A 26,599-nucleotide genomic window follows, 5' to 3' on the forward strand; every position below is an offset into this window, starting at 1 on the left:
GCTTATGTTCTATTTATTTAGTCCTATCTTATTGAGGCACAATGTTTTCGGCTTTTCATTGTGCGTAGGTATATATATCTTTGATTCCAACGATTAAATCATATCATAGTCTTAAAGATACGTGGAAATTAATACTAAGACCTCATATATTTTGGCAATAGGCTTCGTCTTCCGCTAAGCTTATATTTTGCTTAAACGCAAAGTGAGGCAGAGCACCCTTGAGGTGATTTTCTTACGAAAACAGCGCTACAGAAATGATCCAATCGCTATTTCTAGTATTATAAATTTTACTAAGCGGTACAGTTATGGTTACGATATCTATTTGATTTGATTTACCTCGTAAATTGATTTTAATTTTAAAAATAATGGCTTTATTTTGTGTGTCGATATTTTGCGCCCTATTTCGTTTGTACATAATTTGCGTCAAATCAACTAAAATAACAGTGCATTTATATTTAATACAAAAATTTGAATATATTTAAATGAAATTCGAATAAGGTACATTTTATGTCTATTGGCATTGCGTGAACATTCTGTCAAAACGTGAATTGTATTTTTCTATTAAAAAAAAGACAAAAATTTCCAATTAACGAATAATCTGATAAAATTAAAATTCCTCCTACCACTATCAATGGGTGCGTAAAATGTTGCTTGTGAAATGAGGATAATTCACTCACAATCCAGTATTTTTAAGTTTATATTTCGGAACAATGTCAATGAACGAAAATTGTACATGATTGCATCCTTTAGTTATAAAGAATATAAAGTTGCCAAGGCATGCCATAAAGCTAAGGAAGTAGATATCTTGGAATACATAAAAAAGACAAACTTCAGCTTCTGGTAAGTAAAAGTATCTATTTAAGCAATCACAGGTAACATAGGTAAGTTTAACATTCTTATTGGAGATTGTGATTTCGACAAGGAATTTCTATTAAGAATTCTCGTATACGGGATTTCAATCTAGAAATGATTGAATTCGGTTATTCGGATGATTAAACAATTAGAATTATCTTGTAGAGAAGGGCACTTTGATCAAACTTGGAACCATGTCCCATTGTTTCAAATTTACGGAAAAAGCAATAATTAAAGGTATCCTTTGTCAAAAGGTTTCTGTAATAAAAAATTGGTTTCGATATTGCCTGAAACGTCTGATTAGATTTTTATTAATATACTTTTCGTAGAAAAAGAAGATCTTTTCAGTTTAATCTAAATATTTGGATATATTTTATATGAGTTTTTATGATTTTAGAAGCAGAATTAGATTTAACTTCGTAATTTTGATGTTTTTCGTTTATTCCAGAATAATTCCGGAATAAATTACCCGACTTTGATTCCTAAGTTTGATATTTGATTACTATATACTAAACCATTTGCTTCAAAAACATAGAAAAATACATTTATGATCATTTCTTAAGATAATTTTTTAAGATTTTTTGGCTTGACTGTATTTAACATGTATATATTTATATTTATATTTTATGTATAAGCTGTTTTATTTGTAAAGGTAAGACCAATAAATAATAATAAAAGAGCTATGTAGAAGTTAAAATCACTATGGTAATTTTTCAGAATCGCTGGACACACTTAATATGTAATTTTGTTCAAATAACACTTTGGTCTCAATTTGGTTTCAGCTTAATTATTGACCGGTCAGTGGCTAGGTTGACATCGCGGTTGGGTCCCACCGAGAGTCGTACATTCAGTTCCTCGACTGGATAAGCCCTCCATCACGACACAAGCAACATTTTTTGCTTTCTGTGGTGGTAGAAGAAGATTTTCAAATATTGTCAGATTATTCGTAGCCCTGGAATGTTTGACTTTAATTAAAAAAGTTTTTAATTTATATCTTATCTGACCTCATAAATTTGGCATTGTTCACCGTAGTGGACATTTGAACATAGATGCTGTATTATGTAACTTTGGCAATGTTTACTGTGGTAAACACTGTTTATCTGAAAATGTCAATTTTTTCTGTTTACAGTGGTACCTCGACATACATACGAGTTTTTCGAGATACTAGTCGGCGAGCGTGTGATTTTTTGCTTTGAGTTACGAGCAAAATTTTGTCCTATAAACGCAATGAAGCAGTCAAATCATTAAAATTTCATTTTTGGCATCCTTGCCAAATTAATTGTTTATGCCGGAGGAGACGAAAAAAGTTGATTCGAATGGTTCGAATTTAAATAATTTATGCTTATTTCCTAACCTTCAAATTTAACCAACAAATATAAATAACCAACAGATAAAAAACATTATGATCGAAACTGTCAAATGCCACATGAAGATTTTGAACTTTGATTTTTAAAAAGTCACACAAAACTTTACTGAACTATTTTCCATATCCCCCAACGTAAACATGAGTAGTTGTTTTTATAGTAATAAAGTTAAATTGAAGTGTTATTTTTTTTTCATAAAGTGTATCCAGCGATTCTGAAAAATTACCAGTTACAGGTTAAATTGTATATTTCGATTCAATTAAATTTCTTAAACCCAAAAGCATTATTTTTTAAGTTTAAGTTTTAACTAATATTCAATTTCTGAATGAAGATCATCAAATGCGCCATTGAGATATGGTAGAAGTAAATCTATTAGCTCATAAAACAACTTAAAAACGTTTTACACGTCACGGAAATTGCTCAATTCAAAACCGATTGGCTCAATTCAAGGCAATGGGCACACGTGCCACATGTGCAGGGCAAGTAGCCGGGGAGAAAGCGCTGGTGATATTTTCTACTTAATTGGAAATCAGGAAGACTACATTAGGATGAAATGATGCTCAAAATAGAGGATAAAAAATTCAATTCAATTCTTTTTTTTTTCAAAAACATTGCAAAATTGTTAATTTCAATGCGTTTTAAAAATATTTTTATAATAAGAATTCTTAGATTAATATTAACAGTGTGTATATCAACTATACCAGTGATAATAGAGCTTGCCTTTTAAAGGAAGCTTCATTGATGCAAAACATGTCGATATCCGAATTGATTCTGTTCAACAGCAAGATTGCTCTCCCCACCGGCATGACCATTGGCAAGTTATTTCTGCAGGCCGGGAGATAAAATAGTCGTAATATTGTCGTGATGTTGTCGGTGACGTAGATAACCATCGGGAACATAGAAATGAATGCTCTCCATGATGACCGTGTTTTCAAACCATCCACGAATCAGTCTAAAGAAATGTGTAGCAATGCGCACATCTCTTCTGACCCGTAGATAGTTCATTCCGAGCATACCCAAAAGAAAGGTCAGTGAGATAGAGCCACGGGTAGTATCGTGGAGGATGGCTTTCTCCATACCTCCACGAAAAGTATAGTTTAGGTGTGGGGAAAGCCGTTGCAGGGAAAATTAAACATATTTATTTCGTTTATCGATGTGTGGCTGCATGTTAAATTGTATTCCTGAATAATGCGTCAAATTATTCATTTCAATTAAATTTTATATTTTAAAATTGGATCTGATAAATATGAATCATATCTGAAAAAATATTAAAATTAATTAACAATATTTTTTTCAATGTATATTTGTTTCGTTCAATATTTACCTGCTCAATTCAGGTAAATTCATATTAATTGGAAAGTTTCAACATCGAGGAGATCCGAATTTGCACGCACTTGACGCTATTTAAAAAAATTCTTGATTAACAGTTTGCTATTTTATATTACATTAAAATAAAGATAGTTAATTAATTAAGATTTCTTTAATTTGTTAAAAAATAGTGATATATTATAAAGAAAATTGACAATTTTATTAGTAATTTAAAAGACAATTTTTTATAATATTCTGTGATTTTCACGGATCTAATAACTTTCCAATGTCATATCGGCCACCCGATTTAATGAAAATTTAGAGGAAAATAGTTAACGGAAAAAATTTTTATCAGTTCAACAGCAAAAAAAGTTGTTAAAATTTACTGTTCAGCTGCTGGAAAAAATGTAAAAAAGTAGGTGTTTATCAAAAATGTTATTGAGCTAATGAAATTAATTATTTGTCATCAAGAAATGACAAAAAATGATGAAAATTCATCTGTGTATATTTCGAAACAAAAATGTTTTCACCTTTTTAATATTAATGGTGTAATACCGATAGCAAAAGTTACAATGTTTTTAAATCTTCTTTTGCTTTTGTTGGTGTAATACCGATGGCAAAAGCAAAAATGTTTTTAAATCATCTTTTGCCTTCGTTGGTGTAATACCGATGGCGAAAGTAACACTCTTTTATTTCAAGGACACTTGACGGTGGCACCTATTATCAGGAAATAATAAATTAGAAAGAGTGCTTGAATAAGTAAAGCAATACTCATTCTCCAAGTAGGTACCTAATTTATGTGAATAAATCTCTAAACTAAACCAATTTCTACTTGGGTAATTTTTAAATAATAATATCTACTGTACGCGAAACAACAAGTAAAATTCAAAATATTCGTTAATTGGCTCATTTCGCTGCTGCCAATGATTCTTAGAACAAATTTAATACGTTTTTGTTTATTTCAGAGGTTTCAAATGAGGAAATTGTCTAGACACACAATTTAGAAGCAAGATTTTCGAATATTATTCGTTTGAAAATTATCCATAAAGTGAATTGTATTTGACAACAGTAATTACAGTAGAGTACAGTAATTTAAAAAAAAATAACTTTATCATTTGTATAATGCCAAGTGATGCCAAGCCATAAAGTGTTTGCTTTCTTCGATACATTCATAGTGTTTATTTATTTGATTACCAGGTTTTGATGCTAACAATCAAGTTATACCCTTTGTAAATTGTATTTAATACTTTAGTAAAGATTTTTTGAATTATAATCTCGACTTTGCATCTAAACTTTAAAAGGTAAATAATTGATTTCAGTCTTTCCAGTACACCACTACATAGAATAATGTTTCTTTAAAATGATTTTTCACGTCCAAAAAAATTATAGTGATTTATGTTTGGGGTATCCGAAACGTTGGTTAAAGAATGATAGAAGCGCAACACGGCATACTACCCCAAAAATAACTCAATATAATACCTGACTATATTTTTCGAATGAAGTTAGTTATTATTATTTTATAATTGCACAATGTGATGAATTATTAACTTCCCTTATCATAAAACCTTTCATTGACGTATATGCTGCAAAGGAATTGTGGGAAAGGAACGACCTAATCATGAACAGCGCGATCCGCATCTTGGCCATCGTGGCTCGGCTCCCAAATGTATATTCAGCATTAGAGCTGTATGTTTATGGATACTGAACTATGTAATGATATCTATTTTTTTAACAACAAACATCTCGGGTTACGAATAACCTTACAATACATATATGTATTGTATTTTTACTCTCTACATCGGAAAGGAAGGAGTGAATCTGGATCTTAAATAGAATGTTATATTAATAATAAGTGTTTTAGTATCTTAAATTTTTGTAACACATAGATTTTTTATATATTTATTACATTACATTGAATACATGTATGTAGCAAAAAGAACAAAATAATAATATTGCTATAACTGTATAAGTATATTAAAAATATGTATAAGTGTTATTATGAGTTGTAGGTCGACATTAGTTCCTAGTTAGGCAGACTAGCAGTTTGAAGGAACCAAATGCTGTTAAAATTGCTAAAAATTTATTCTGTTAAATTAAATTATGATATTCATAATTTAATGATATTCTCACTGGGACTTGATTTCATGATTTCATTTTGGTGGTATACGTATATTGAATAGTGTTCTTTCTAAAATAATTATACATAGGTATATTACATGGTGTTTTTTTTGTTCAGTTGAGTGGTTTCATTTTCAGTCTGTATTTGGAGTCAGTATATTATCTATTTCTGATATGCATATGTTAAGTATCCAGCTTTTTATTTGTGATTTAAATGTTGAAATATTATTGTGAGTTTTGAAAGAGAGTGGGATTTTTTTCATAGAGTTTAGTACCGTAGTATCGAAAGCTTTTTGCCCCAATGTTGTATGTTTAGTTGCTTGTTGGATATGTTTTTGTTAGTGTGCCTAATATATGTGTAATATAGTTGTTATTTCTTTTGTTATCAATATCTCCCATGATGAATCAAAACGTTGCTTAAAATGGCTTAAATCGTGTGTGGTGATCAGATCTGAATAGCCAGCACTCCCTTCAGTCTGATAATATACCCAAATTAAGTATGCCATAATCCCACTGTTTCTGGACAATCGGTAGCAGTTGGAACTATTATACAGTATCCTCAAAGACGATAATATAGCGATCGAGGGAAACAACTTCCCTTTGGGCCTCAAGCGTAGTGTTTATTAAAAAAAAAAAGAAAAATAATTATCTATGGCAGAAAAGTGCTTATTAGATTCCTAAGAAAAACATAGTCAATTATTTTCATTGTTTTTAGCGACATCTAAATAAAAAAATTCCATGTTCCTATCATCCCATTGCAGGAAACATTCTGATACGTGGAAATGGCTCAGTGGTAGGTTTTTCATAAATGATTTGTTTTGTATTTTAACCACGGTTTCCTTACAAAAAAAAAAGCATTTTAAAAGCGTTTTCTGAAAAGTCAACACATGGGATCTAACATCATATCTCCAGGCCATGGAAGAGGAAAAGCTAAATTCTTTTAAAGTTATCCCATGTTGTATATTATGTTTAGGTAGTATTTTTACTGTCTATACAGTTTGACAAATTATCATGACAACACAAGGAGAAGATGACGCTCATTGCGCATTAAAAGCCGAAAAGATGCTTAAAGTAGCTTTAGCTACGTTTGGTGACCAGCTTTGGAAATCTTTATTTCATTTATTTTTTTAAATATTAATTATTTTTACAATAAACATTCAACTTATTAAATTTTACACTATGATAAAGAAAAAAACGTTGAAAACTTTTCTTACCATAAAGAGGCAAGGCTTTTGTGTTTGGTGAGGGAATTCAAGCTTAAATAATACAGTCATATAATTTATATTATTAATAAAGCAACAATAAAATAATAATAACAAAAAAAAATTACAATAACAAGAAAATAAATAAGAGAAAGAAAATAAATAATCGAAAGAAAATAAATAATCGAAAGAAAATAAATCATCGAAAGAAAATAAATCATCGAAAGAAAAAGATACTTCCTAACTTTACTATTCTCCATCCTTTACTTACATACTTTTTTCACTCCTTTCATCATCACGTACTACCCTAATTGGCGATACAATAGTTTCGTTGACTCTGCAAAGTTGGAATTCTTGTGAAGCATTCATATTTAAAGAATTTTTTTTTAAATAAATCCGAACGAAAATGGAAGTCATGTAAATTGTTGTATATTTAGACAGAGCGTAACATAACGAATACGGGGTTGAAACCTAAAATCAGTTATTTTAGTAACATCCATCCTATGTCAATAGAATATAGCGGAAATAAGGTATTTTGGTATTCACTCGAATAAAATTATCAGCTGTTCATCCCTTTCGAACTTTCGTAGGCATATATCTTTGTCACGAATTTCATATTCCAATGATAAACATTATAATAATAGTGAACACGCTTATAATGAGATTCTTATATAGTTAACATGGAAGCCAGCTCTTAGCAACCGGTCATGTAAGCAGTACCGTCTTCTTAAGAAATGTTCCAACATGCCTCATTCAAATTGTTACCCTTCACAAACAGGGTAAATTATTTTTAGTAAAACGTATAGATAGATCAAATGTAGATCTACATTTTCTGCCAAGTATGTCGAGTACGTCGCTATACACCCTGAATACAAACGAATAATCCTTTGTTTTGGTTAAGAATAATGATGCTTTGAGGTTAAAATTTATTTATTTTGTAACCCTCGGACAAAGTGATCATAATATGAAAGGGCCCTCTGGTATCGGAAGCTGACCGCCATCTATCAATGATGACTTGAATGCTCGCTGAAACAGGAAGGGATGGTTTCTATAAAACGCGAGCTTTCAGCAATATCAATTTTAATCCTTTAAAATAACCGTGTTCCTCCTTCTAAAGCGAAATACATGTTTTTAAACTAGTATAAAATAATTTAAACAATTAAAGAATAGAACGATATGTAAATCAAAACCGAAAAAAGAATTGAAGCTTAAAGGAGATTGGAAAGTATGTAATTAATTTAAAATTTGGTTATTTGATATGATGAAATCCAGTTTAATTACGAGCGGTGAAATAGTTTTTATTTGTTAAGGTTTAGCCCATTATTTTATCTAACTTTACACCCTTCTTTCTTCTTAGTTTTCTAGGGTAAAGATTCCGAAGTTTTCTTATAAATACTGTTGACGAGATTGGTGCATCCGTACCGTTCTCCTCTTTTCATGAGTTTCCGAGAAGTTAAACATCCCTATTTATAATACCTAGTAGTTTTCATACACAATGAACTTTCTTGAAAATTCTACTTCAATTTAAATTTTACGGAAATGATTCTCAGAAAAGGATTCACATTTAATTTATGTCAAGCTTTTATGCCTTAGTTCAAGTTTATTCCACCCTTGATCGCCTTACTTTTAACAAAACTAAACATATTTTTCAATATTTTCTCTTTCACTTTTTTCACGTTTGAGAGTCGTTTATACTGTCTTCAATTGTTAAATATTTATATTTATTTTTATTAACGATATAATTTTTTTTACAGGTTTTTTTTTATGTCTGTCTCACTAGGATAAACTTGTTTCGAGTAATATTACAATTTTTACTTTGCTCTTTAAGTTAATTCACTATTAAAATATAGAATATTCATTCGTATAGTATATACATGTCGATGGATGTCGCTCAAATTAAAAATTACTTCAAGAAATTATCTATATTTTTATTTAATTCGGGTATAATTTTGCAACTGTCCAGAAAAGATAGCATATAAAATGCATTTTACAAAATAAGATAATGCTCTCTCATGCACCTTTGTCTAACATTTTGATTGGAAGCGATTGGATTCGTTAATACATTTTGTTATCATTGTATTTAAGGTAATTTAAGGCACCCTTCAGGCCTCAGACATATTCTGTCAAATGGTTAGGGTATTTTCGCCTTGCAATTAAATCCAAATAAATTGAATATTTCTGAACATATCCGAAAAAAAACCTGTTTTAGAAAGATTATAAAATATGCTCTCAAATATAATTATTAGAAATAATTTTTTTTTTTCGAATTATTAAAATTTTGACTGCAAACATAAAAAAATTAAAATGGCTAACCTTACGTCTGTAACTAAAAATACTGATAAGGAAAAAACATATTAAAACATATTTATTTTATCAGACAAATGTATTATTATTATTATTAACGTTACCATGAGATCATTTTTTTAAAATTTCTTACGCCGTTTTGATCATATTTCTCACCACGAAAGTAAGAAATTTACAACCATTTCTGTTAGACCATATGGGTAGTTCCCAAAAGCGTAACAAATTATCCCGAAGGATTAAATGTGTTTATTAATTTAATTTAATTTTGTATTTGATTTACTTGACCTTAAGATATTGTAAAAGTAACAAAACAAGATCAAAATTGACATATTAGGTCATCGTTTTAATGGTCAAAATAAAGATGTTGTGGTAAAGAAAATCTTTTTTGCATTATGGCTATCACTACAAGAATACTAAACAAGCTAAGTACCTGAATGGACAATCCTTAATCTAAAGTAATGAAATTTGTTTGTTCACGTTAATTGGAAAATATTTCAAAGTGAATTACGCACAGCAGTTTATTTTACGAAGGGATAAAATATTATAATGCGCTGCCAGAAACCACATCACCCAATTAACAAATTCAAACGAGATTGTAGGAACTAAGAAAAGATGGGTTGTTTCGTAGAATTTGAACAATTTATCAAATTTCAACTTTCATTTTCGGGTTCAGTGAAAGTCCTATTCAAGTTCTGTTATTATATCATTATAAACTAGTTGCTTCACAGAAGTGAAATAATAACAGAACTTGAAAATCTTTCTTAGAACTTGAAAATTAACATTGAAATTTGAAGAATTTGTCCTTAGCAAAATAAAATGTAATTGTATAGTGCTTAAAATATAATTAGTAATCTAAAATAAAATAAATCAATGATTTCTTATATAAAAGACGAGGTACCTATTAAGAGGAAGCTACAAGCCAAAAATGTGTATATTCTTGGTATAACTTATATCGTAGATAATAGGCATTAAAATTGCTAGACAAACAGAGTCTAGAAACGTTAGATTTCAAGCACAAAACTGGTTTTTATTTATTTTGTAAATAATTTTATACGAAAGAAAAAAGTTAATCAAGTGAAACTGTCACAGATAATCTTAGCTATAATACTGTATGTTTTAAGTTGTTTCTTTTACGCGTTCATACATTTCTATTGAAAAAAAAAATTGTAGTTTTCATTTATATTTTTTATTGAGTAATTTATTTTTTTATTTGTATTCTACTCAAACGAAACGATAGGAAAACCTTCGATTTATAAAAAGCGTGTTTTTTGGTATTCATAATGTGCACCAATTCGTTATAAAGATTAATCAAAATTAAAGGCTTCGCCTTAAACGATATTATAAATCATAAAGATAGGATATAAATATTGAAATTTAAAAGATATGATATAAAAATAACAACATTATGTAAGTCAGGAGCACTGATAGTAAACATGAAAATAAAATTATTGTTGCAAAATATAGAAAATTTTCCTTTTTGTATCCATGTGAGTAAAATCATACACTCCCTAGATAGGCACTGGATTAAACAAATTCCATAGCACAAAATCTGCTACAGAACTAAGAACAATATACAGAATTGAATGATAAATGACATGAGCCATAATCCACTATCGGCGCAAGGCGTGGACAGTTTTCTAATACAATCCTGAACGAGGTCCTAATGAACGTGCTCCTGCAGATAAATGCCAGATTGCATTTCGCCGAATGGATAGACTTTATGTGACGCAAAATATCCCCATTAAGAATACGAAATGGATTAAATAAACTGAGCATTTTTGTATGATCACCACATCAGAATTGCCCGGAGCTGACGGGAACAAGACATCCACAATTACGGGAATTTTGTGAAGTTGTGAAAGAAATAGGGGAAAGAAGGTGGGGAACGAAAATTCCAAGAAATATATGGCTGTTGAGTTCTGATCACTAAACAAAGGTGAGGCTACTTCAATCATCCTGTCGATTCTGAACAGTGGTGTTTCAACCAGACAATATTGTGAGAATTTTTAGTTGCGTTTGTAACAATGTAAATTGACAATTTTCTTTTAAAATGAAACTTAGTACTACGGCACCGTTTAAAATTTTTGAATTCACGAGAGATAACGCGATTACTTGATTAAATTTCTTTCGTTCAGTTTTGTTGATTTGTTTTAATTTCTTATCTCAAAACGTTGACTTCAAAAACAAGTAATAAAGTTGGCTGTTTATCTGAAGCATTCACTGCCGTGAAAATAAATAGACATACTTAATGTATATACTCGATTTCGGGTGTTTAATTTCACTTTCCAAGCTCTCACCAATACTTAAACACACGCGAAATAATAAGAAGAACATTTTGTAAAAATATATGTATTTATGCCCACGAGTTTTCGTGATATTCAAGCACAGCGACCAAAAAAAACAACTGATTTGACTTGAAAAAAATGTAACTAGCTTGCCTGCGTAATCACCTGGGTTAATATTATTATAAAAGAATTTTTAATCTCATTCCCAATTTTGCTTTAGAGCTTTCGTAGATTAATATGATAATTTATAATGGTAGACTCATGTCAGATGTAATTAAAAGTTATTTAATTACTAAATAAAGTTCAAGATGCATATTAATGCAAGTTTTTCAGTCGACAAGACGGAGCCAACGTCCCTGCTAATTCAATAAACTTTCACGACAACTCTAAAGTACAATAATTTTATTTAAAATTCATCGCACAGAAGCTCGTTTCCGACATAAGTGAATTACATCTGCAGCGTTCATTATTAAAAATAATCATACCTGTTAAACGGTTCGTCGTCCTCCGTGGTCGAGAGGTAAGGCTGTTTGACTAGCAAACCGAAAGTAGTAAGAGGAATTTGGGTTATTTCAAAATTTATTAATTTATAATAATAAAGTATACTTGCGGCACGTTCCAAAGTGGAGGATACTCTCAGTATCGACCTGGTGTAAAACCACCATTCAGAATTGAAACGTTGCTTTACGAGGAAGCTACAAGCCAAAAATGTGTATATTCTTGGTATACCTTATATTTTAGGTAATAGGCATTAAAATCGCTTGAAAAACGGAGTCTAGAAACGTTCGGTTTCGAGCACAAAACTGGTTTTTATTTATTTTGTGAATAATTTTATAAGAAAGCAAAAAAGTTGATCAAGTGAAACTGTCACACATAATTTTAGCTATAATATTGTATTTTATGAAAGTTGTTTCCTTTACGCGTTCATACATTTCTATTGAAAAAATGTTTTTTTTAGTAGTTTATATTTAAATTATTTATTGAGTATTTATTATTTTCATTTGTATTCTACTCAAGCAAAACTATGGGAAAACCTTCAATTTATCTAAACCATATTTTTTATTATTTATAATATACACCAATTCGTTATATAGATTAACCAAAATAGTGATTTAGCACTAAGCTTCGCCTTACATGGGTTTTTAGCCGTGTTTGGTGACCAGATCTGATTAGTCAGGTACTTCCCCACCTTTCTCTTCCCCATTTTCTTCCCCCCCCCCCACTACTTTCAGTCTTACAGCATACCCCAATTGGGGATGTCACAGTCTCAATGGCTCCAGACTGTTGGGAGCAGTTGGGATTCTTGTATGGGAAACCACACCACCACATACACCATGAAATCAAAAAATGTTAAATCACATATATTTTTTAAATTTTACAGTATTATCATTTTATTTCACTCCAACAATGTATCTAATATGTATAATGTATAATATGCAACTATGTAAATAATATATAGGTTTGTTATATTATTTCAATGGAATATTTGGTTTTACAAAACCAACACAATCTGATTAAAGCTGATGTGAAATATTTAATAATTGCCCTCCGTTGGTTTCAAACTCCAACAAACTCAGGAAATTGTCAGTTAACTAAGTGCATGTACTGAATAAATAATTCATTATTTGAGCTGGAAATTTAATAGTGGAGTTTAAGTGCGCAGTTGGAACCAACATGCCCGAAAATTCATTTCTTATATGCTTATGTAGAATTTTTATATTTAATTTTGCTGAAAAAAATACTATTCAATGATTTTCCTTCAATAATAATTAAACATTTTCGTTAAATTTAAAAATTTACCATAAACTTTTTATTGAATAGGATACGTAAGCGTTTGAAGTCGGAAAATTTGACAGAAAACTACGACAATACGGACGAAGAAAATGAATGTACGATGTAAATATTACGCTTATGTGAATGGTAAAAGTAGTCGGAGACGCCCTAGGAAGACATGGTACGATCGAGTGAACCAAATAATTGATTCAGGCCATGTCAAGAGTCACAACAACAGAAAAGCTAAGTACTTATATTGTTAGTATTAATGAATCCTTGAAGAAGAAGATACTAATAAATCTAAATTAATTTTGAAACAGTACAAGACACAGAAAAAAAAAGCGGTCACAATTAGGAATCGAATCAGAATCTCTTGTCTTGAAACCCGGACAGGCGTCGTTACCAATTTGACCATTGGGACTTATTTATCAAACTATTATTAATTTTATAAAATTATTTATTTTCGGTTTAGACTAAAGTAGTGGTATGTTAAAAGATAATAATAAATATTATAGTGAAAATCCCTCACAGATAAAATCTTCACGTTACGTTTAGGTTTAAGTGTTACGTTTTTTACTCTCAATACCAGCAGACAGGCGTCCGACCAAGCGTTAATCTGTATTAATTAAATGAATTATTGGATACTCTAGCAGATAAATTGATCAATTACCTCCGATAAAATAATCCAGAGATTCGGTTAATACCGTTACTTTTTCTCTTTCACCATCGGGCTTGAGGTTAGTTAAAAAAGAAAATGGGAATGAAAATATAATGTTTTTATGAACTATTTATCATTTAAAAGGAGTTACCTTGTCCATGACAAAAATAGAATTGAAGCATATAGGTAACACTTTATTTAAAACAAACAAATGTACTAAAGATCTTATTTATTAAATGAAAAAAAAAACATAATTTGTAATACACCACTTTATTGAATTATCAAATAACAGCCAACCATGTTTCGCTTATCTGAAACTTCGTTCCGGCTTTTACATTAACTTATAATATAATCTTTAATGAGAGAAAGAGATACGAATATAAAATTAGTCACCTTATTGGTGACGGAAAGAGATACAAATAGAAAAGAGGGAGACACATTATGTTAGGAGGGGTAAGTAAGGGGAGGATGAAACAGTTTCTGAACAAACTAAATATCAGTTAAATTTATTTCATTATTCGAGGGCTTCTAAATTATTTCACGTAATTCCAATTCCATTTTCATGTAATATTTTAGTTCCAGTGATTTTATCGAGGGAGAAATTATTCATTATTATTTAAACATCGTATATGGGTTTTTATGTGTTATGTTAACCTTTCGAACTCTTTTTCCGACGATAAACGGAACAATTATTTCAATTAATGTTTTTTCTTGGGTTAGATCTCAATTAGTTGTTTTATTTTTTTCTTTTTCTCTCATTATATTGTTTTCTTATACGTGTATAAGACACACACGTGTGTGTGTCTATATGTAATTATGATTAATTAATATAAATAAGCCGTGATGAAGCTTGAGATACGCGAAACCCGGTTGGCTGTCATTAATTTATTCAATAGAAGTGGTGTTTTACAAATTGTGTTTTTTTTTTCATTTAATATATAAGATCTTTAATAACTCCAAAGTATTTGTTTCCTTCGAAAAACATAAGATTTTAGTATTTCATGATAATTTGTGACGCATGACGGCGTTTCTTTTTCCGTAGGCATCGTGACAGTTGACGGATTTACACCACGATTCGTTTTTGATTACATTTACAATGGTGAAAATGAATTAATTTTGAATTCCGTAAAATAAAAACGCACACATTGAGCACTTGTAATTTTTATTCATGCAAGATGAAAATTCACGATAAATCCGTTTTTTTTCAAATAACTCCCAACCTCCAAAAACCAAAGCTTAAGATTTTAATCATTTTTGAATTTGTTTTTTATTTTAATAATAAACGTGTTTTAAAATTTAAACAACTGATAAACAACCACCAATGGTCGGTAAACAGTTGTTTACTGTATCTATTATAGTAACCATGAAAAATCATAAAATCTGACGTGAATAAGCTTCACAAATCGTAAAATTATAATATCCTATTATTTTCACGGGTCTGCGCTAGTATAATTATAAATAAGCTTTTTTAAGCTTTTATATTACTTGTAATATAGTGGTTCAAAACTTTCTAATCATTCAGTTCTTTCGATAAAACAGCGAGATTACTGGGTGTCAAAAGGCAAATTTAAAATGAAAAGTGTTGACTTTTAAGAGAACTTATTTCCATTTCAAATGGATACATTCTGCATACCTAAGAGCTTCGGTGCAGCTTTTAAAAACCCAAGAGGGTTAGATTTCAATCTCTTTTACCTTCCATATAAATGGTTCTCAGTCTTGATTTGAAAAAAATATAATGCAATAGAAAACGTCGCTTTTCTAAGCGATTTGAATTAATGCTTTTTTTAAAGGATTTTACGCGGATAACAACGTTTTGAACGCAGTAAAGATTTTTTTTCTCGAAAACGGCGCTATACAAATAATCAAATCACTATTATTATATCCACTTTTTTTTAAATTTCATTCGTTGGTACCTTTTTGTGCGTCAAAAAAAAACTAAGCTAAGATTAACTAAGCTATTTTACAAAATGTATCATATACATTTTAGAATTTATATTGGATTATATTAGAAATAATATCAGGCATAGCATGCTTTCTTGCGGTACTTCATAGTTGATTGAAGAGGTTTGCTTTTTATCTTGTTAATTTGAACTCTAAGATTTGATTTTTTTGAAAAAAATGTTGTTATCTATGTTATCAAAAGCCCTTTGTGAGTCTATGAAGATTTCCAATGTTTTTCTCCACTGTCTAAAAATTTTGTGGTCATATCTGTAAAAGTTTCTATGGCATACTAATAATAATGTTTGGATGACTTGTATAGAGCCGTTTTTGTGCAAAATCACATCAAAGGCACTGTAAAAATATATAATATATTTTTATATGATCTATGTTATTACTTATTAAATATGGAGATAATATACACTACAATACTTACCTGGAAGGTTACTTGACATAAACTCTTAATTAACATTAACTAATTGTTTACTAGCAAAATTTAGATACAAGATTTAGGAAATACTAAGAAAATTGGACATAATTGGATTTTCCAGTATTCATTTTAAAAATATTTATATATGTTCTTTAATGAGCGCGTTTAAGAAAAAAAATATGCTGACGGTACTACAGTACAAGGTTTTGATCAAAATTCAGTTTCCTAAATGTGATTTGTCCCTCGGTATTAGACATATTTCGAATAATTTAAATCCAATAAGAAAAGTGTGATTAGGATGTATTATAGGCAATACAAGAATGGTAGGAATGATATATTTAATTTAAGGGTATGACAGCGTAGAAAAGGTCAGTTTTTAGTTAAGACCTGAATTCTGTTGGACTTGTAATGGATCTTAGTTCCAGAGGGAGTTTATTCCAAGCCTTCGGCCCAGATTGTCCGAAAGCGCGATCACCAAACTTAGTGTTTGGCTTGCGCCGCTTAGGTTCCATCAGTCTGCCTATAGCTCACTAGTACTTAATTTATTCCGATATTTTTTATATTATTTTGAAGTAGGATATGAGTTGTTTTTAAAATTTGCAGTTTAAAATTTATTTATTTTTACTAGTAAGGGGATTACCACCCTTACTTATAAACCTGTTTTAATTGTACATACCAGAAGAGCAACCTGATTGAATTTTTTTATTATTTAAAATTACTTCCACACTTTATTAAAATGTGTCAATTTTCATGTTAAATATTTGATTTGATGGAATTTCTTTTGCACATTGTTATTAAGGTGAAGCACTACGAAGTAATGCAAAATCATGTGTTTTCGATTTGAAAATTTATTCGCTAAAAATATTTTAAATGCTTTAATTAAATATTTCGAGTAAAACACAAACATAGTTCAACTTGGTTTTAAAATAATCGAAAATTTTTCTTTATGTAATCCCATAGAAGTCTTTTTATAAGCCCATAAAAAATGGCCTTTAAAAACTGCTTTAAAGTTCAAAATCTCCTACTTCAGATCCCTTTTAAGGTTATGGTTTTTAATGTATAGTGCGGAAAATTAAGTTATTTAGAATATGGTCGAAAAACATCTAAATATTTATGCCTGAACATCACAATATTAAATAACACACAATTTTTCGGCGATGCGTTTTCTTGGATAAATTAGAACCGCGGCTTAAGCACAAATTTAAACCTTATCGTCATACACATGGGGAGTATTATTATTAGCGGCCCGTTTCTCAACTGTACACAACGTGGTGCATAGCCTGAAATATGATGCCACTGCAAAATTCTTTAACGGGATATTTTAATTTAAAGTCACAAATACTGAACATGCAAATAGTTAAAGTGCTGGTAAATATGACTGGTTGGTACTCACTCACAGAAATGGGAAAGATAACATATAGACAAGTCAGGTGAAATAGGGTATGAAAAAAACTTTAACCTTGGAGAGTAGGTGAAAGTATTAAGCTCAAAGAACTCCGCTTTTAAAAGCTTTTTTATATAGCTTCAAACGATAATGCTTAATCTAATGGATGTGATGTAAAAATATATTGTCTCTTTTGTGAATTCTTACTCAAATGCGTACTAGATAAATACCATAACTTTATATCATGGAAACTTTTCCATTTGAAGTAAAAGCGTTTTACGGTTATGGTATTAATGGGGGGTAAAAACCAGGCAAATTTTGTTTAATTTATTTGTGATATTTCACAATTCATTCATTTAAAATAATATGATACAAGTATATTTTCAGCACGTTCTAGAGTGGTAAATGCTTTTAGTACAGCTCTAGCAAAATCAAAACGTTTGGAATTGCTTTAGCCGTGTGTTGTGACTGGATCTGAATAGCCAGATACTTCCCCAACTTCCTCTTCTCCATCCCTTCTTTCCCAATCGGGAATTCCGAAGTCTCGCTGACTCCAAACGGTTGGGAGCAGTTGGGACACCTGTGGGGTACTCACATAGAGGTTTTTTAAATCCCAAATACCTCTAGTTTAGCTATAAAAGGCACAAGAATTATGGTAAAAAAATTATAGCATTAATTGAAACAGCAATATGTTGTTCCATTTGTTATTTTTTACTGATTTAAATTGAGTTAATGCAAAAAAAACTTACGCGTAATGCATACGTATAATATAATACAGTTACTAAAGTATATTGCGAAGAGCTTATATGTAGGGAGTTGAGGCAAATAACATGAGTTCTTATTTCATTGAAAGTTCAAAAGAATTACAATCTAAATGTTTCACCCTTTTAAATGTTTGAGTTTCTTAGAACTAAAAACAAATATAATTTGTAAACGCAGGTCGCTTTAAATAGAACTTTAGATGTACGATGAATGTGTTTGTGGAGCAATCGACAATGTAGGTACAGATTTTCAAATTATGTGTCGTAGTTTTCAGTTGCTTGGTTGAACAACCTGATTTTGTAGGAATGTTGGAAACATCCGTTGAAATTAAAATATTGAATTGGAAGAAGTTCCAAATCTGTGGACGTAGCTGCGTAGTAATGGACACTGTAATCCTGACCGAAACGTTGGATAAAGGAGGTAGCGTGACACGGCATAATACCCCAAAAATACACATTCAATGCTTTCGTGTTGTGTATTTCATTTTAAATAATTAACGCTTTACAATTTTTCAGTTTTTTGGGAAAATGGCAAATGGCGAGGGATATCAATATTGGGATATGCAATATTGAAGTTTTCAGAATTTACAAGCATTTAATTTCAAATAAATTTTAATGAAACCGTAGACAAAATATAGTTGAAACAGTTTTAGTAATCATAATTTTTCAGCTGTTATTATGTTCTAACGTTATTATGTTCTAACGCCAGAGTATTTTTATATGGCTAGACAATATTGGTATTTTATAAATACTTCTAAAAGAATAAATCTACACAAACCATTCATTCAAAATATAACTTTTTTTATATTTGTACAAAACAAAATAAACTTTTTACTTTATTTGTTTTGTCAGAAAAGAAGCGCAAAAAACAATTAATAATAATAAATATCTATCGGAGCTGAAAATAGTCCGATCTAAAAAAGCTGTTAAAATTTCATGATACCATACTCACTGTTTGATTTTTTGGTGCTAATACTGTATAAAATAAGGCACAGCGAACAGAAAAAAGTTTTATAAATATTTTTTTCGTTAAAATGATTTTATTTATTTCATGTCTCTGTTTATGCCATTCAATGTGACACTATTTCAGACAACTTCGCTCCGATAACACGAAATCATTATTTATTACAGTGATCATTTAAATACCGAACTAAACCCTTTAAAATTACACGTGACGAGACTCGCATCCAATTTGTTAGTGCGGAAAAATCACTGAAACGTCCATCAAAAGCCATTCCGTAAAAAAATAGTATGCTTTGCGTCATTGGTGTGGAATTTACTAAATGAACCAATAGCTGTACAAACATAGTAATATTTAAATTAGGCTTTGATTGTATTAGAATCTATGATTTCTTAAAAATAGTCATTCGATGACATAAAAATAACGCAGACTCAGATTGCTCAATCATAAAGACTTTTTCGTAATTCCACCAAACTTCCCCGATAAATGCGCTGGGAGTGAAGAGTGGCAATACTTCACATAGGTCGATCTGTATCCTGGAAACCGCACACAAAATAGTAACAAAACATCAGTATTTTGAAGTTTAAACAATATTCTTGTACTTCCGAACAAAGTTTTTAATCATCTATGCTTTTACCATCATGTATATTTACTTTCCGAAGTTGCGAACTCACTGAAACCTTGTAATATATTAATATTAATTGAAGAATATTAAAAAATAATGGGTTTATACCTATATCTCAAGCTTTGTCAGGGCAAGCTAAACCCGGTTAGCTGTCATTATTTATTCAAATAAATGTAGTGTATTACAAAGTATTTTTTTCATTTAATATATAATGTCACACAACAAAGTGTTTGTTTCCTTCGAAAATACATTGGTTTTATCAAGATGACAACATTTACCAATAACTCCCATTAATTATGGCATCAATAAGCCATTTCCACTGGTTGTTTCAATAACCAGCAAAACTTTTTTTGTATTCTTCGTTATAAACACCCGCCCACCTGCCGTTTGTCAGCAGGTCAATTTCACAATAACAATTATAACACTAAAACACAAATATAATGAGAAACCATAATATAGAAAACAGAGATAAAATAATAACATTACAAGTAACTACAGTACAAAGATATAAAATACAAAATACAGATATATTTAAAATAAACAACATACTCATAGGCATATTTTTTATAAATAAGATAAAATGCGTAAAATAAATAGATTCTAATGTGTATACAGGTGTTCGGTGACAATAACAACATTAAAAAATATTGATTGATTAACCACTTTTTCAACTTTTTTTTTAGTTTAGTGGTGCAATTTTATTAGCTTTTTATAGCATTTGCATTTTTATATGACACACAATAACCGAAAAATACACTTTCGTACTCACTTTCATGATTTTTGATCACAGGACTGGGGTGAGAAAAAAAGGATTTACGTCTGTTAATTGATGTTTTCAATTAAAAAAAATGATTATTTGAGATATACTGAATGACATTCCAGTAATATCTATGTCAGAGCTTCCATAACTTTTTTATACATTTTTTTCATGACACACCTGAAACTACCAGCTTATTGCAATTGGAATACACAATGAAAACATTAATTTAAATTTTACGCAACAAAAAACGAAACAACTCCGTTCCTCGAGGTAATTTGAGTGTTTGTTTTTTTTTTCAACTGTCCATTTTTAAATTCTCTAAAGTCGCGAACATATATACCTAAGCAACACGATACACAATGCAATAAAATTTTCGACAAATTATCACAGTGTGTACTTTGGTATGCGCATGATCTTCGCACAAACTTCGCATCAAACGGGCATGAACACTATGGTCATTTGTTGCGACTTTTGTTTGGCAAACGCAAAATTTTTAAAATATTATTCTTGATAGCTCGTTTGATTTTGTAATGATAAATGTTTGCATGATGTGAACATTCTTTATTGAGTTATAACTCAATTAGTCGATGACTCATTCTGCACGAGGTGAACATTCGTTATTGGTTTATAACCGACTTTAAAAAAAAACATATATTTGTGATTAGATGTTTTGTCTCCCATACACATTACCTTTTAATAATTGCGGTTTTCGTCCTAATATAATATGTTCTTTTTTCATAAATTATTTATTGCCTCTCTCTATTTTTATATCTATACGTACAACGGTTAACTCTGTCTCATTAATTAGTTATCATAATTGTCCAAATGAAACTTGGTCAAAGCCCGGTTGATGTTAAACATAATATAGCTCCTAGAAAATATCTCCATTATTTGGCCCCCTTATGATGTAAAATATCCTAAAAAATTTAAAAAGTCCGAAAGAAGTTTATGCGTTATCTATAAATGAGATAATATACGTATTACCCTTTCTTACTGTTAACAGGAATGCTCGATTTCAACACCTTTCAAGTACGTCGAAAAATATTTTTAGGCAAATATTTATTTTACCAATCACTAGAACTATATTTAATCCGCTTATATTAAAAGAAGTTAATTTACGTGTGTCCCGAACAAGTATACTCGTTAAAGATCAGAGCACTTTTACCTATTAGAACTAGCCCATCAACAAAGCGACTGACTGAACTACGGACGATTCTGCATTGACCATCGACATTTTTAACGCCACTTACCGTCAGTTCAGCAACTGTCTTTTGACTAGTAAAACTGCCCACACGGCCTTTTATACTTACATTTACCTAAAATTTGTATTCTTCTCCGTAATATATTGGTGCATTATCGTTTTAATGAAAAACATGAAAAAATAAATAATTGATTTCGTTATTTAATATAGAGTGTTTGTTTGATTTAATATTTATTAATCATTCACGAGTTTTAATGAATTAATCCCATTTTTCCAGCCTCCTCACAGAGCAGCGAGAACACCCCCCCAGTCATGTATCTGGACCGCAACTGGAGGATCCCCGCCACAGAGGCTGTGGGGGCCGTGGTGACGAGGGTGCGGGCCAACGACATGGAGGGAGACCCCTTGATCTTCGGTCTGGAGCCCTTGCATCACGGGCCCGCTCCCGTCGGGCTGCCTTCACTACCCTTCACCATTGATAACGCCACGGGGGTGGTTTATCTTAACGAAAGCCTTATAGACAAGGTAATTTTCCTTTAGCCAATATATTCCACTAGCTAAAGTCTTTTTCGTTTTTTTTTAAATCAAATGTAGATATACATTAAAACAAGTCTTATTTTAAACGCCATGTGTGCAAAATTTCATCAAAAAGTATCAAAATTCTGTTTTAAGGAATCGGTATGTGATAAATTTCATGTAAACAGTGACCTCCCTCTTGTTTTGCAGGTTTATTGTGCAAAATTTTATCAATCTCGGAATAAACGCCCGCCCACCACAGACGCTCTTCCTTAGCTGAAGTTCGCGGCTTTGCCGATATAGAGTTTTACGATATCAGATATACGTAGTAACCTTCATATTGTTATGAAGGTCAAGTGTGCAAAATTTCATCAATCTCTGAATAAAACTGTAGACTTATTTAAAAATCGAATACACGACATCCGTTCTGTGTCCTTCCACCACCGGGACCCTCTTATTTACATATTATATAAATAGACTAGTCCCCGGTGTTGCTCGGGATTTACACAGAGTTACACGAAATCCAATACCTATATACAAAATGCTTTAGAAATGATGCAAGGCTGAGGTGAGTGCAATATTTAAGATTTAGAAACTTTGATCGTTTGGACATGTATAGCAGCGTATAGCGATATTGCAAAAATTAAATGTAGGCATTGTAATAGCAAAAAAAAAAATATATATCATCCACGTTATGGTAAAATACATTTTACACAGACTTTGTAGAAATAAAAACAAGATTATAGATACATATTTATTCATATTATTTTTTTCTTTATTTTTCCAGGCTGGCCAAAACATATTTCTTTATGTCACCGTAACAGATGGTAAATTGACGGCAAAGAACGAAGTTTGGGTGAACGTGGTCAACGCAACTGGTCGTGATGGGTCAGGGCTCAACTACTACCCCGGAGGAGGAATTGTTAATGGTCAACCAAGAGTCAGACCGCCATTCCTGAATCTGCCTGGGTTCAATTCCAGGCCCCAGCTGCCTCCACCACCGCCAAACTTGAACTTGTACAACCAACCGACAGTCGGAAACTATAGACCAGACGAACAAACAAGCCAAAGCAATAACAAAAACCGAAAAGTACAAACAAAAACGTACCTAGAACCTGATGTGGATGTTTTAAATGAAACAGAAACAAATACTCAAACCAAAACAACTCAACTTCAACCAACGAACCCTCTGGTACCTAAATTCGAGTACCCTCCAGGGACAAGACCCGACTTGAAGAAGAGCAATGTGGATAAAGACATCCATTTGTTGACAAACGAAATAGACACTGATGGCAATATAGCCAACGCTACAGAAGGAGCGGTTAAGTCTGTACCGGATCTGACTGCTACTATAGTGCCAGTGGCGTCAGTATGCGCCATATTCCTAATCGTGGGAGCAATAGCACTCCTGTTCAGGAAGAAGATATGTCCCTCCAGATCAACGGCCAAAAAAGCGAAAATGGTAAGTTTACTAAAATATGATAATCATTTCTTATGCATGACGAATATTTGACCATCTGTTTATTATTGTTTCTAGTAATTGGCTCGCACCAGCTAGAAAACAAACAAAATACTGCTTAAGAGAGTCAGTTAGAAATATAGAAAGATTGCAATTTGGTACAGGATAGCACATTTATGATTGCAGCGGTGTCGTCTTAATACACCTAACTGTAGATTAAAAATATATATTTTGTTCTGAATAGTATAGCTACCCTGCAAAGTTAGGTGTATCAAGCTGATCTTTCATGTTCCCAACTAAATATTTATAGAATCATTGAAGACTATATTAACGACTCTCAAAAGAAAAGCGTGAAACAGAAAAGACAGAAAATGATTCAGTCCCATCTAGTAAATGAACCGATGGCCTCTTTCTTGGCGAGAAAGTACACTGAGCTAATTTGACCATATCAGCTTACTTCAGAAGCGGCGTATAGATAGCAGCCAAAAAATAAAGATAATGTTGGTAGTTCTCAGTCGAAGTGTGATACATAAAAAATAAATGACGTTAGATGATATGGTCGAATAAGCTTAGTGGTCAGTGCACTTCCGCGGCAAGGCAGAGGTCCTGGGTTCAATTCGTAAATGCGACTGAATCTCTTTCTATCTTTTCCGTTTCACATTTTTCGTTTGAAAGTTTGTTAATATTGACTTCAATGATTAAATATCATAATTGGAGGGGTATGATTTGTGATTTTCATGGCCAAAAGTGATATTTTTGGGGTATTATGCCGTGTTGCGCTACCTTCTTCTTCAGCCAACGTTCAACCAATGTATCATCAGGGCAGATGTGTGATTCATGATTGACACATCTGCCATGATGATGGACGCTGTAATGCTGTCCGAAACGTTGGCTAAAGAAGTAGGTAGCGCAACACGGCATAATAAAATAATTCAGTATATCACAATTTGAGGTTTATTTTCTATAAAAATATTCATTCTTACTTACAGAAAAGTAAATATATGTCACACATTAAAATAAAAATGGATATACTTATCCAAGTCACTATCTAGACTGCATTTAGTACATACATACATAAAAAACGGTAGACAAAAAATATGAGTCGTTCCGGGAAGGGGGAGAAAGTTGCAGAAAAGTCAATAGATGTCTATATGGTCGTATTAGCTTAGTAGCCCGAGCACTTCCCCGATAAGGGAGATGTCCCGGATTTAATTCCTACGTTCGACTGAATCTTTTTTTCGGTTGAGAGTCATTAATAGTATCTTCAATGAATAAATATTACAATTTTAGGTTTTACTCATTAATTATTCCACTATAAAAATGTTATATATTGTGTGGTATGATAATTTTCAAGTATATTACAGGTAAGAATAATTATTCTTACATATCATTATTAGCATTTTCATCGAACATGGAATTAATTTTGAATTTTATGAAACCATTAACTTCCACCTTGCCATCTTCATTTTGCATTACGAGTATAATGTGCCAATACAGTATTTAAAGTATAAATATTACTGGAGGTAGGTCGACATGGTATTACATAATTAAAACCCACGTATTCCGATTTAAATTAACTCATCCTTAAAAATAAAGGATGCCTACCTACGTATTTTCTGGAAATATTACAGTACTCAAAATATACGTTTAAGATTTATCATAAGCAAACATTTATGTCTATTAATAGCAAAGAAAAATATTTTTTTAAAGCCTGTCTTTTTTAACATTAATTCCTTGAAATACTGATGGGTTCTTTTTTATACTGATGGGGAGTTAGGTTGTTTTCATTCATTAGAAAATATATTACCTATATAATAGAATAACATATTATGATAAACCCAAGAAAGAAACAATCATTGTTTAGTTCGTAATTCCAAGAAAAAATCTTTCCGCAATCCTATATCCGTTTTCTGGAAAACAATTAATGTATATTACATTTGCATGTATTCTTTTTTCCTGACTATTTCACAGGACACTAAAACCGGTCTTTTCCTAGGATAGAAATAAGGAATTTTTTCAAAGCTGGAGATTCTGAAGAACTCAATTATTATTGGGCCTCAATCAGCTTAAAGTTTGTCTTAATATTATTGTTACTTATGGCCAGAATTTATTCTTATTTTCGTTCGATTCTTTTAAAGATAACAGTATTTTAAAAATACTTTATTTAAATGTAGGTACTTATATAAAAAAATGTTAAGTTGTGGTCAGCTCATTTTCCTTAGTAAAATAATGTCAATAATTTGTTTTGTTGATGATACTATCAAATGAAAATGAAATTAACAGAGCGAATTCCCACTTTTGATGTGGAAGAAACCGAAAATAATTACTGTTTGGTAATGAATATTAATTTGAAAATCTGTCAGAACCCTCTCACCGTTATTATTTTGAAAGCAAATTTGTTCTGGCGAGATTTAGAAGAACTTTCAATTTTAACGCGTAATCGTCATTTCATCAGAAAAAAACAAACGTTTGAAATGTACTAATTTTATTTGAAATAATAATGAGGTATATCTGCACGTCATTTCAAAGTTAGTGTCAGTATCGTCCGAGCAAAGAGACCACAATTTAGATTAAAAATACCACAATTTTGCTTTGTGCAGGTCATTGCATAAGTTGTTTGAACTGTTTAAGTTTTGACAATGACAGCTACCTACCTGCAAATGAATCACTGTTTACGAAAGCATCCGATAATTTAAAAAA

The 26,599-nt window shown here is 31.0% G+C and overlaps 1 protein-coding gene across 1 annotated transcript in view; it reads left to right on the forward strand.

Annotated features, from left to right (window-relative positions):
- Positions 1 to 26,599, forward strand: part of Cad96Ca (tyrosine kinase receptor Cad96Ca) — a 228,342-nt gene that overhangs the window by 85,021 nt on the left and 116,722 nt on the right. Inside the window, exons 2-3 of the mRNA XM_089632444.1 lie at positions 22,202 to 22,449; positions 23,228 to 23,902. Coding sequence (XP_089488570.1) covers positions 22,202 to 22,449; positions 23,228 to 23,902 — 923 coding nt within the window. The remainder of the gene's footprint in view (positions 1 to 22,201; positions 22,450 to 23,227; positions 23,903 to 26,599) is intronic.

Source organism: Hesperophylax consimilis, chromosome 6, assembly GCF_061612785.1.
Source record: "Hesperophylax consimilis isolate HC1 chromosome 6, BYU_Hcon_1.0, whole genome shotgun sequence".
NCBI lineage: Eukaryota > Metazoa > Arthropoda > Insecta > Trichoptera > Limnephilidae > Hesperophylax > Hesperophylax consimilis.